Source organism: Colias eurytheme, chromosome 15, assembly GCF_061535395.1.
Source record: "Colias eurytheme isolate Ceu_HAF_F1 chromosome 15, ilColEury1 Martin Lab GWU primary, whole genome shotgun sequence".
Lineage (NCBI taxonomy): Eukaryota > Metazoa > Arthropoda > Insecta > Lepidoptera > Pieridae > Colias > Colias eurytheme.
In genome coordinates, this window is record NC_142994.1 from 9,998,565 (window position 1) to 10,012,039 (window position 13,475).

Sequence of the window (13,475 nt, forward strand, 5' to 3'; positions counted from 1 at the left end):
CCGCCCACGATTGTCTCAAGACCGACCCTTGTGTTCAATGCAATTGTATGAGTCTTGAAAGGGCCACTAGCTTGAGATATCTGGGTGTCACAATTGACCAAACGTTCTCGTGGAAGCAACAGATTGATACTGTATGCTCTAAAATCAGAAAACTAGCATATGTGTTCAAACGCCTCAGAGGAGTCCTAGATTTGTGTTACTTAAAAAATGTTTACTATGCATTGATTCAGTCGGTTACCTCTTATTGCATAACATCCTGGGGAGGTTGTGTCAAATCGTTGATGATACGACTGGAACGAGCCCAACGGGCTATCCTCAAAGCTCTCGTGAACAAACCTCTCCGCTATCCAACCACCGAATTATATGCCCTTTGCCAAGTTCCTTTTTTTTTTTTGGAGGGTAGTTGTGAACCTAGCAACATCAAATTTTAACTGCTCTACTAAAAATTATATTTTTAAATATTTTTACTTGATTTCTCAGTGTAAAGTTATGATTGTGTAAAAACCTACCAGCATCATTCTCCTTTATTTTTCATTCTTATCTTCAACTAACAAGTTTTATTTCAAATTACTATTACCATGGAGTCACTTAAGCACACTTTGTCAGAGATGACTGTTAATTTCAACACTAAAATGGCAGAATTTGAAAGGAAGCTACTCAACAATGAAACAACTTCGGGTGAGAACACAACTGATTTTAATTTGTTTCGCACATTTGTAACTTCCTCACTGAAGACGCTACATGCACAAGTGGAGTTATTGGTTAAAATCTCGGACCAGCAGGAAACCCGCTCTCGTCGCAAGATGCTCCTTTTTCACGGTATTGCCGAAGAGAAGAAAGAGAACACCGCTGATCTTGTGGCTAAAGTTATTGTTGAGCACCTTGAACTGCCAGATGTTAATGCCGAGTCATTTAGTCATTGCCACCGCTTGGGCCATTACTCAGCTGATAGAAACAGGCCAATCGTTGTCAAATTTGACCGTGTGCCAGTCCGAGATCGGGTATGGTTCTCCAAAACTTGCCTTAAAAATACGGGAATTACTATTTCCGAATTTCTCACAAAATTTCGGCATGATACCTTTATGTTGGCTCGTAAAAAATTTGGAGTTTCTAACTGTTGGACTCAAGAGGGAAATATTATTGTGAGATCTGCCGATGGTGTAAGACACCGGGTCACAAGTTCTGATGAACTCGACGTTATCGTCAGCGATCCAGCAGCTGTGCCTGCAAACACTGTATCCGGTGCTGCCCCAGCGACTAAGAGTTCAGGTAACACCCGGCCCAAAAGAATCGGACGAAAGTGAGCCCCTATAACCCTTTCTTTATAATATGAGTATCCATAATATTTATCTTTGTTGTAATTTTCTTCTTGTTGTAATTGTAATTTGTATCTATTTTCTGTGTCACTTTTTTATCTGTGCGCTCGGCAAGTTAAATTACCCCCGTATTCAATTAATTATATAATTTCTACACTTCACACGTTTTTAGAGCTATTACGCACTGTCGACTAGTCGCTGGCGACTCAGTCGCCGGCGACTGTGACTTACTATAGTTTAAATAGGGGCTTGCGCACTTAGTCGTCAGTCGTCCAGGAGTAAGTCCAGTCGCCGGCGACTGAGTCGCCGGCGACTGGTCGACAGTGCGTAATAGCTCTTAGATGTCACTCTTGTTTTGACTTATTATTGTGTTGACTTGTCGCAATAGGTACTTGTCGTAATATGTCTAATGTCAAATGTCAGTGAATCAATGTCAACCTCGGAGATGTCAACGTTTGTAATGTTTCAGTACGTTCCGTTTTATGTTTTTGTTTTTGTTTATGTGTTTACTTGTTTGTTGAATTTTTATTTTCTATGTAGCTGGCGGGTATAGGAAAAGTATATATATATTTTTATATTTGATATTATTTATTTATATATACATATATATACAAATTTCTTTCTTATATTAATATATATTACATTTAGTCCACCATTTCGTTTTCGAATGACAGTGACTGTGATTCCTTCGTAAGCGCTCATAGTTGTGATGATAGTTTTCAGAGTTTTGACAGCCCACCTCTTGATACCTATATGTTTGACTTCTACCTTTTCCGATGTTTTAAAAAATTTTAACGTTATCCACATCAACGCACAGAGTATTCCGGCACATTTTACCGATATGCATGCATCATTTAATTCTAACTCCATTCACGCTATCCTTATTTCCGAAACCTGGCTCAAGCCTTGTCTTTCCTCTACCTCTTACTCCTTACCTGGCTTCAATTTGGTACGTAACGACAGTACCGGTCGGGTGGGTGGTGGAGTTGCTATATACTTACGCTCCGACTTACCTTTCACCGTTATCAGCACATCTCCACAACCGCCACCTGCTGCAGACGAGGCCGAACACTTGCTAATTGAAGTCATGATTTCCTGCACTAAACTTCTTTTAGGTGTTTTCTATGTCCCTTCCCTTCTTATTAACTATTTTCCGGCGTTTGAAAAAACGTTAGAGAATTTACGTCCTCTCTATGACCATGTCATTTTTATGGGAGACTTTAACACCTGTCTTCTTAAAAATGACATCCGGAGTGACAAGCTTTCAACAATCGTATCCTCCTGTAACCTCAATATCCTTCCCCTCAATCCTACTCACTTCTCTCCTGGCTGTTGTCCTTCTCTCCTAGATTTGATTATTGTTTCCTCCCCTAATCTTGTCTCTAAGCACGGTCAGTGCACTGCCGATGCCTTTTCTTACCACGACCTTGTCTTCCTTTCTTACCGTGTTCGTCCTCCCAAAAGAAAGCACAAAGTATTGTTACAGCGCAGTTTCCGTGGAATGGAGCGTCTGTGAGATGATGCTCAAAAAATCGATTGGTCACCTGTCTCATCTGCCAATTGTATAGACTCCAAAGTTGCAGCCTTTAATTTACTACTTACTAAACTGTAAAATACTCATGCGCCAATTAAAGCAGTTAAAATGAAGCATGTTCCAGCTCCTTGGTTGACAGATGAACTTAGATCCATTGTTCACAAAAAAAATCTGGCGAAAGCCAAATTTAAACTGAATAACTCGGACTCCAATCGTGAAAAATATAAAGCAATTCGCAATCGCTGTAATACGATGTGTAGAGATGCACAACGACGCCACATTCACAAATCCGTTGAGAGCGGCAACACTGCAGACACTTGGAAATTTTTAAAAACACTTGGAGTTGGTAAATCTCAGAATATCTCTTTTCCTGTAAATATTAATTTAGATCTTATTAACAAACATTTCTCCTCGTCAAAGTCTACTCTGGACTGTAACACTAAAACTGATACCATTTCACTTCTTTCTACCATGCAAACTCCTGACTCTCCTCCGTTCATTCTTGTACCTTTCACTGCCAGTGACGTTAAAGAAGAATACATTGGCCATCGCTTCGAATGCTCTCGGCTGTGATGGTATAGGCCGTGCTATGATTCTGCCCATTCTTGATATTATCCTTCCCATCCTTACACACATCCTTAATTTCTCCCTATCTTCGAGTTCTTTTCCCCAGATCTGGAAAGATGCATTCATCATTCCACTCCCTAAAAAAAATAATCCATCCAATTTCTCCGATTATCGCCCTATTTCCATTCTACCATTCCTATCTAAAGTTCTTGAAAGGCTAGTGCAACAACAGCTGTGCTCCTTTCTTAACTATAATTCCCTTCTAGATCCTTTACAATCTGGTTTTCGTACGGGCCATAGCACGGTCACTGCTCTTGTCAAAGTTACAGAGGATATTCGTATGGCAATGGACAATAAGCAGCTAACTATCCTTGCTCTCCTCGATTTCTCCAATGCCTTCAACACCGTTGACTTTGATATCCTGTTAGCTCTGCTTAGTTCTCTTAACGTATCTCCTGCGGTGGTTGGTTGGTTTCGTAGTTACTTGCAGGGTCGTCGGCAGCGCGTCCGGGTGGATGAATCCTATTCCTCATGGTGTGATGTTTCTGCTGGCGTCCCTCAAGGCGGCGTGTTGTGACCCCTCCTTTTTAGTATTTTCATTAACTCTATTTCTTCTAAACTTTCCTCTCTCTACCATCTGTACGCAGACGATCTACAAATTTACACCCATTCGTCAATGGAAAATCTTGAAGAAGCGATTACTCGCATCAACACTGACCTTCAATCCATTGTCGACTGGACTCAAGCTTATGGTCTCAAATTAAATCCTGGAAAGACTCAAGTTATTATTTTAGGCAGTTCTTATTTCCTCTCTAAGATTTCTTTTCCGGATTTAGCTCGTATTTCGATCGATGGAGTCCCAGTTCCATATATTACATCGGTTAAAAACCTTGGTATTCATTTCGATCAAAACCTATCCTGGACCGAACACATAAAACAAGTAAGCCGTAAGGTTTTTGGTGTTACGTCATCTTTACGTCGATTGCGCAACTTTTTACCTGTACCTACGAAAACTGTTCTGGCGCAGTCTTTGTTGCTTTCTATCCTTGATTATGGTGATGCATGCTTTCCAGATCTTAATGAGGAGCTACTTAACAAATTAGAACGACTTCAAAATTTTGCTATCAGATTCATCTTTGGCTTGCGCAAATATGATCATATCTCAGAATATCGCTCGAAACTCAATTGGCTGCCCATCCGACTTCGCCGGAATACTCACATCCTTTCCCTCCTGTACAATATCCTTTTTGATCCTAGATCCCCATCCTACCTTAAAAATAGATTCGTGTTCTTGGGTTCCTCCCATGAACTCGATCTACGCTCCTTGGACAACCTTACGCTTCGCATGCCCGCTCACAAAACCCGTTTTTACGATGCTTCCTTCACCGTGCAAGCTGTAAGGTTGTGGAACTCGCTCCCATTAAACATCAGGAAAGCTCAATCTATCAGTTCTTTCAAGTATCTGGTCAAAACGCATTATCTTCACAACTAACGTTTAAATGTTTCATCCGTTCTTATTTATCTTAACTACTTACTTTCATCCTGTTATTCCTTATTTTTCCTTATTTGCTATGTATTTAATATGTATTAATATTTGTATTTATTTATCTATTTCCTACTTTTATTTGCACCTTCTATAATGCCTCGCTATGCTCCTTCTACTATCCAATTATTCATTTTTCTTCATACTTTTCCTATATCCTAAGGTTGCCTGGAAGATATCGCTTCTTAGCGATAAGGCCGCCTATTTGTACCGCTTCATTGTTTGTGTATTATTTTTTTTTGATTTTGTTTTGTTTTGTGTGTGCAATAAAGTGTTTTTTTATTTTTTTATTTTATTTATTTATTCCTACCGTAAGACAATTGTTTATTCTCAAAGTTGTTTTGAGGAAGCACTCAGATACCGTGTATGACTCAGACTTCATAAATTCTAGGCGCAGAAACGACAGGGTTTGTGTTATTAAATTTCGAAGAACAGCAGTAGCTAGTCGCCACTATCCTTTCATTAGTTCTTGTATCTACAATAAAATTAATCAGGTCCTAAGTATTTACCCACTTTGTCACCATAAGCTAAAGACAATACTCCTTAAATGGCTTTTATCCCTCTCCTATGAAAAAACTGAAGAAATTATTAAAACCACCATCTAATCTTCTACATTCCTCACACACCTTTACACAACTTACATAATCTCGCTCTCACATACACACACACACACATACAATCTCACACTCTCACATATACACACCTGCACATTTATGTCTTTTTAAATTTGTGTAATCGTCTTACTTGCTTTTATTGTTTTCTTGTGTTTTTCTTTTGGAATTATTAATGTAAAAATGTTAGTCACTGGAACTTCTAATGTATGGAGGCGGGCGTTGGCACCTGTGCCACAGCTTTTTTAAGCTTTTATAGGTGCCATCGTTCATAAAGTTTTTTGTATTGTGTGTTTTTATTGTTCCAAATAAAGAATTTTGAATTGAATTTTTGAATTGAATTGAATGATCTCCAAAATATAAAGGATATTACTATACACAGATGGCTTGGAACAGTTAATACAAATTTTGATACAATTGAAATTCATGGGTTTTCAGACGCTTCGACGTTAGCTTATGCTGCAGTTGTTTACTGTCGTGTTAGTAATGATGATGGAACTTATAGTACAAGTCTAATTGCTGTAAGAACAAGGGTTGCACCACTTAAGACGATATCATTACCTAGACTTGAACTCTGTGGAGCTTTATTACTTTCTAAACTTTTGAAGCAAGTATCACAATCACTGCGTATACCAACGTCCAAGGTTTTTGCTTGGACAGATTCATCAATTGTTATTGCTTGGTTATTTGGTGAACCTTCAAGGTGGAAAGCTTTCGTCGCAAATAGAGTGGTTGAGATAGTTTCTACAGTAAACAAGGAACAATGGCATCATGTTCAATCTCACGATAACCCAGCAGATATAGCTTCGCGAGGAATGCTTGCTATAAATCTTAAAAACTGTGACATTTGGTGGAAAGGTCCCACGTGGTTAAGAAACGATGAACTACAACTAGAGAGACCAGAATTTATACAAACTGATTTAGAAGAAAAGAAGATACTTACCTATTAATACAGTCCCACTAACAAATACTATACAAGATAAAATTTCATTGAAATTTGAAGAATTTCATACATTAATTATTGAGAAAGAATTATTGAGAACAATAACTTATTGTAAGAAATTTTTAAGGTTTAAAAAGAATAGAGAAGATATGAAAATAACAACTGAAGACATCGATGAGGCATTGAAAACTTGTATAAAAATAGTACAAAGGGAAGAATTCGAAGAAGAAATGGATTCATTAGAAAAAGGACAACAGGTGAAGACAAACAGCAAGATTAAGACGCTTAATCCCTATTTGGATGAAGATGGAATTATCAAGGTGGGCGGAAGGCCTTTACTTACTCCTGGACATTTTTTAATCGGGGAAGCACCTATCACTGTACCGCAACCAAATTTAGTATCTCTTAAATTAACACATTTATCTCGTTGGCAATATTCTCAAAAAATGTTAAATGACTTTTGGTGCCGTTGGCAAACTGAATATTTGACCAGTTTGCAACAGCGAACAAAATGGTTGATGAAGAATGATGAATTTAAAGTATTATTTTGATTTAACAACCTAATTTGCCACCTTGCAAATGGGCATTAGGGCGTATCACTGCCAAACACCCGGGGCCAGACGGTTTCACTAGGGTTTATAACTTTATAGTGTAAAAAGCGGTGATAGTATAATAAAAAGAAGTGTATCTAAATTATGTTATCTTCCTATCAATAGATATCAATTAATCATTAATTAAAACAAGCGAGTCAATTCATTTCGCATGTAATTGTTCTTTTGCTATTGTGTATGTAGGTATGTGTATTTGATTAATTATACAGGGTGTCCCAAAAAGTAGTGATGAACGGAAGCTGGGAGGTAGAGGACCTAGAGGGCTATCCGAATCACCCCCATGTATGTTATGCGATTTTTCGTATTTTCGGAGTTATGACATTTTTTTCAATTTTTCATCTATCGCCGAGTACGATGAGATTTTTATTTATGGTGACGTGAATTATTGCGCTAGATGCTTGATTTTTTTTGTGTGCTAAGCTGAAAGATAGGCCAATTCAGTATGGTAACATTTACTATCGTTAGATCTTTGAATGGAATAAAAAAAAGAATTAAATGCCAAGAAAGATAAAATTACCCAGTATGTTCACCACTTCAAGGGCCCGTAAAAAAATAAAATCACATAAAAAAAGTTTTCCGTTTGGCTTTTAAAAACTTGCTCTATCTATCAGGTAGCTACCCTGAAAATTTCATTTTATTATTCAGAAGGCTTCAATCTAAAAATTGAAATCTAAATGTGGTCAGTGCAAAAATTGAATTAACATGATGATTAATAAAAACAAATTAAAACCAATAAAAAGGTGTTTAATTACCAGACATTTTTAAAATGACCCCGCTGTTGCTCAGTGCAAGTGCGACATCACCGTAAAAAGTTGTATTTTAAATGTCTGAATGTCCTTTTATCATTTTTAATGGTTTCTTCTGCTACTATGAATTTCCGGGTTATTTCGTCCAAATTTCCACCTACATACATAAGCAAGCAAGAAACAGTTATTTTATATTTTTATGTACACATGAAATACTCAATTATCATTACTTTTGGATCAACCTAGTACACATGGACAGTTTATATTCAAAAGTTATTATTTTAAAAGAACTCCAAGGCGAATTGTTGAATAACACAGATTTTATGCAAAAGTCCACTGCAGAAAAATGGCAATTTATTTTAAAAAAATGTCCTAACGAATTTGTTTGTTTAAAAAAAATGATTAGCTATATACTCTCTGTTCCCGCCACTTCAGCATTTACTGAAAGAGTCTTTTCGGTCATGAATGTGAAGTGGCGGGAAGAGAGAAACCGAGCTTCATTAAAAATTAATTAAAAATGAGCTCTTGAAATATATAAATTTAGATTTGGAATGTTTGGAATTCATATAATTCATTTAAAAATAATGAAAAATTGTTAGGTACTGCAAAAAGTACAAAAAAATACATTTTTAAAAATATTTATTTACTCTTTATTTACCTCCTTTAAAATCAGATATACTCTATTTCTTCAAATAAAAGTTGGCAACCCTAGCCATGCTTGATGCGCGCACGATCGTCAGTAGGATACATCCAGCCTGTGCATCCAGCACCGCGGCCTTGAGCTGACGTACGTCGGGGATGGACCGTGAATAAGACGCTTGAGTGATGGCGAAATAAGGTTGATAACGTTAAGGGACATTATCCTAACACATTCCCCCGATCCCTTGATATGAAATTGCGTTTCAACTTTTATTGTTCTGGATCGAGAAGTGGGATTTGGATTGTTTTGATGAAGTGAATAGAAACTAAAATCGCTAGCTTATAATTTCTAGCTACTAATATTAAAAATATATAAATTAATATCAAATGTGTATTTCTATGTTTTCAATGGCCCAATCAAACCGATTTCTCGATCTAGAACATAGCCACAATGTTTTGTTATATTATTATGTGCATTTATTGCGAATTTTAGGTTTATTTATTGGATCAAAATTGTCTTTATTACCAAATTCATACATTTGACTTTATCTTATTCGTTTCTCTTTGACCTTTGGTACTTAAACATGGTAACATTGAAATCAAGTGTTGCAAACTTAAAAATGAAATGTGCATAATAAATTTTAATGTCTAATGTTTGTAATTATAATAAATTTTGAATAAAGCATGTTGCCAGTAGTGTGTTATGTTGTTTTGATATTGTTTTAACAGTCGATATGTTTTTGGCTATTAATTTTATATGTGAACATTATATGAACATGTTTAGATAAAAGAGTGAGTGCCATCTTCTGTTCACGGAAAAAAATATATTCAGACACATTAAAAACAGATATATTATCCTAACTATATTTTGTCTAGTGTGTCTGTGTGTATTTTTTTTACTATTCAACATTATGGCTGGTTCACACTTTGATTAGTGCGAGTGCAGGTGATGAGTAGTACTACGTGTGGACAGCGACTGTTTAGTGCGAGTGTTTAGTAGGCTGTGTAGTAAAGTGAATAGAAGCGTGTTCTATTTTTTTGCGAGTGGACTGCGAGTAGCCACGTCCCGCGCGCCCTCCCTTCCCCCTCACTCGCAGTGTGCCTGCCTAAACACGTCTGGACAGGAGTGTTTAGTGTTTAGTGTTTAGCGTAGTGTGTAGCGTTGCGAATTTCACCATTGTCCTGCGCTCGCACTAATCACCTGCACTCGCAGTTGAATTGGACACTACTCGCACTACACACCTGCACTCGCACTAATCACCTGCACTCGCACTAATCAAAGTGTGAACCAGCCATTATTTATCCAACAATAGGACGCCGCTCTTTTCACTTTTTTAACTATGGAGACAATGAAATTAAGTTAAATCATTTAAGTTCACTGTAGCATTCTATTAACTGTTATATTTATAAATTTGCCTTTTTTGTGACTAAATTAGTTTAAAGTGCGTTAAGTTATGAATTGGTTGAGGTTTGTAATCGTAAGTGTGGAATAAGCTTTGGAAGATTAAGCGCTATTCATCATAATGCTTTAATTTATTTGTGACTTTCATTTTCGCCTATTTTATTGTAAAATTATATAAAAAATCAAAACTATAAAATTACATAAACGTTGCCTAAACATCGCTTATTGTTGAGATGTTAAATGGTGTGAATGATATGCTATTGAAATGTTAACAGATGAATAAAATATAGGTATGTAATGTTTATTTTAACATTGTCACAAAAATATAGGTAGTGTCTTTTTCACATAATGTGTTTTATTTTTGTGTCATCATTAATAGTTAATACCTTTACCACACGATCCATTTTCCTATTATGGAAATCTTCTATACCAATTCAATTGCTTCCTGTAAAAGAAAATTCTTGAAAATGAGTACCTATTTACAAATTTGGGGTTTTGGTTATCCACCACAGTTGATAAGACTACAATATCAGTGTATCATTATATAATTTAGCTCATTTCCAGGCAGGCATCTTTTGGTCATCTTACTATTTATATAACTGTCACCGGATCAAACAAAACTTTATAGGTTTGTGGCATAGAGATAGTATGTACTACTAGAGGGGTTATTCCAAACAAAAACATTACACGCGGCCGATGTGGTGGGGTACGTGTGGAACGAGCGGGGCGTGGCTTCAAGTTCAAAGATTAAGCAATGCGTGCAGATGCGACACATTGTGCAATCTGTTTACTCGGTACTATCTGGTGGTACTGATACTAGGGAATTAATAAAACGAGGATTTTATATTAAACTATGTATTTTAATTTCCTTTAAATAATATCAATTTAGTAAGCTTTTGTCGTTTTGTGTAGTAATCAATAGTTTTATCAGTTTTTGCTTCATGATGTAATCGAATTTTGGAGTATTGGTTTATAATAGCCCTAATTAAATGGATACGATGATTCAATGTTGATGGCGTTTACGTATAAGAAACTCACATTTTGAAAAATCTCACGTGAGATTCGAGGATGGGGGAGGGGTTGAATAAATTCTCACGACATCTCACCAGGGGGGGAGGGAGGTGCAGAAAATTTTAAAAAACACCTCACGTAATTTATGGACGCCCCCTTACTCGATCACAATTTTTGTAACGAATGTGAAAGACGAAACAATAAATACGCAAAGCGGCTTTTACTATAAACGGAACTACATTTAAAAATATACTTTATTTATTGAGTTATAAGGTTGCTTCCATTCTGTTTATTTACATTCTCAAAAACATCAATCGCCGCAGAGGTGGCTTGCGACAAAGGCGGCTTGTGTCAAAGGCCTCGGCGATATCATTTAAGAACATAATATTATGTACTTTAGGCAAACTTGTAATAAGATCTATTTTACTTTCTTATTATTCCATTTGACAAGGATATTGGGTAAGATACCTATTGGAATAATTTTATTATTATGTATGTACTTATTAAATCCGCGAATAAAAAAAATTTTTAGTCGTGAATATAGAAATTGGGTCGCATTTTTTTAATCCGCGAATAGTGAAAACACGAATAAAGGAAGCGCGATTAAGGAACTTTTACTGTATTAGTTTCTGTGAATGTTGTGTTTATTTGTAATTGTTGTGCATAATAATTTATAAATCCTATTGGAACAACTGTTGATTAACCTTTTTTTAATAAATAAAAATAGGTAAATAAATAAATATTACTTAATATAACCTACCGTTTTACTTTGCGTAGTCGGGTAAAAGTATAAATATTTAGGTACTACACCACGGTAATCTTTCCTAGTATATATACATAGTTAAAAAAATCCAGTTACATTTTTTTAACAGACTCATCGATAGTGTCACGTCTGTGCTGTTAGTCTATGAAAAATGGCGCGAAACGCAGAACGCGTGGTGATTTTTCGCAAAATGATAACAATATTAGTAAAATGCATGACTTACTCATAATAAGGAAACTTACTGGTGAAAAGTCACTCCTCGGGCTTTGTTTGTATTATGGGAACTTGTAAAACAATATCTAAGCAAACACGAAGGCATTTTGAACAGAGCAATAACACGTGTTGACGCGGCAAGCGGGGGGCACAGTCCGACACAGACTAAAGAGACTTGTGATTCTTACCTCTAGCTCGTGTTAAAGAGAGTGTAGTAGCGATCGCCTCTCTAGTACGTAGTACATACTATCTCTATGGTTTGTGGCACCAATTATTTTTTCATCTTTCCGAGTGGCACATCACGAATAGGCATTAATATAATTTTATAAATAGAAATGTGTTCGGTTTGTCCTTGCTGCGCTATTCAATCTGTATATGAGCAACGGATTCACTTGATTTTATTGCACATGAGAAAATATTCAATCAATTTTAATGAAATCTAACTAATATTTACTATCATTATACAGGAAAGCTTCTATAATTATTACTATCATGTGCAAGAGAACACTTTATTATGTACTAATATATTTTATGAAAGAGTAAACTCGGATACTACTGGATTTTTAGATATTATTTCTCTTAACTCATTGAATCTTGAATGTTTTGAATTAAATATTACCTAGCTAAGTATATAGTATTGCTAGATGTGCTCCGCAGGTTTACCCGAATTGCTCCGCTCATTAGCGTGATGATGTAGCTTTCCTTGATAAATGGGAGTTTCTAAGATTAGCGCATTCAACTAAACAAACTCTTCAGCTATTACTATTAGTATATACTAGCGACCCGCCCCGGCTTCGCACGGGTGCAATGATGATACTAAATACACTACAGAAAAACTGTGAACGTTGTATATAAAAACATAGCGGCCCGCTCCGGCTTCGCATGGGTATAAAATAGATAGCCGGGCGGCCGGCCGGTACCACCGCAAACGCTACGTCCCGCAATTTTTAAATCTGTAATATCTTCGAAAATATTCACTTAAATCATACGGTGTAAAGGGCCATATAGATCTATATTATATGAATAATGTATTCAAGGTATTTAATTGGTTAAGGATTAATGCTGTATTGGTTAAAATCGCATTGAAAATTAGCCATTATTTGTCGTAAAAAGTAAATGACAAAAAAAAGTTATTGTGGGTTATCCATAAGAGATAGACATATACCATCGCGGACTTTTCTGTAGATCTTTTCAATGTGTATAATACTTAGTACATTATTTTGATAAAACTCGTAGGGTTCAGCCTGCGTTTGCAATGTAAGAGGAAAAAATGTAATTTTTTACGACATCACATTAGAAACCTCAAAAATAACAATACTTCTTCACTATTTAATGGATGTTATTATACATATAAACCTTCCTCTTGAATCACTCTATCTATTAAAAAAAACTGCATCAAAATCCGTTGCGTAGTTTCAAAGATTTAAGCGTACAAAGGGACATAGGGACAAGGAAAGCGACTTTGTTTTATACTATGTAGTGATAGTGAAGTAGCTTATTAGTATAAATGTAGTGATGATGTCTTTACGCTGCACTGCGACATCGCGCCTTTGCAATAACACCACGCACGTGCGCG

General features: G+C 36.2%; 1 protein-coding gene across 1 annotated transcript; it reads left to right on the top strand.

The window, feature by feature from the left end:
- Positions 1-543: 543 nt before the first annotated feature.
- Positions 544-1,482, top strand: LOC149902547 (uncharacterized). The gene has a single exon (XM_090109827.1). The coding sequence runs from the start codon at positions 579-581 to the stop codon at positions 1,302-1,304; it is 726 nt and encodes a 241-aa protein (XP_089965953.1). The 5' UTR covers positions 544-578; the 3' UTR covers positions 1,305-1,482.
- The last annotated feature ends 11,993 nt before the right edge of the window (positions 1,483-13,475 follow it).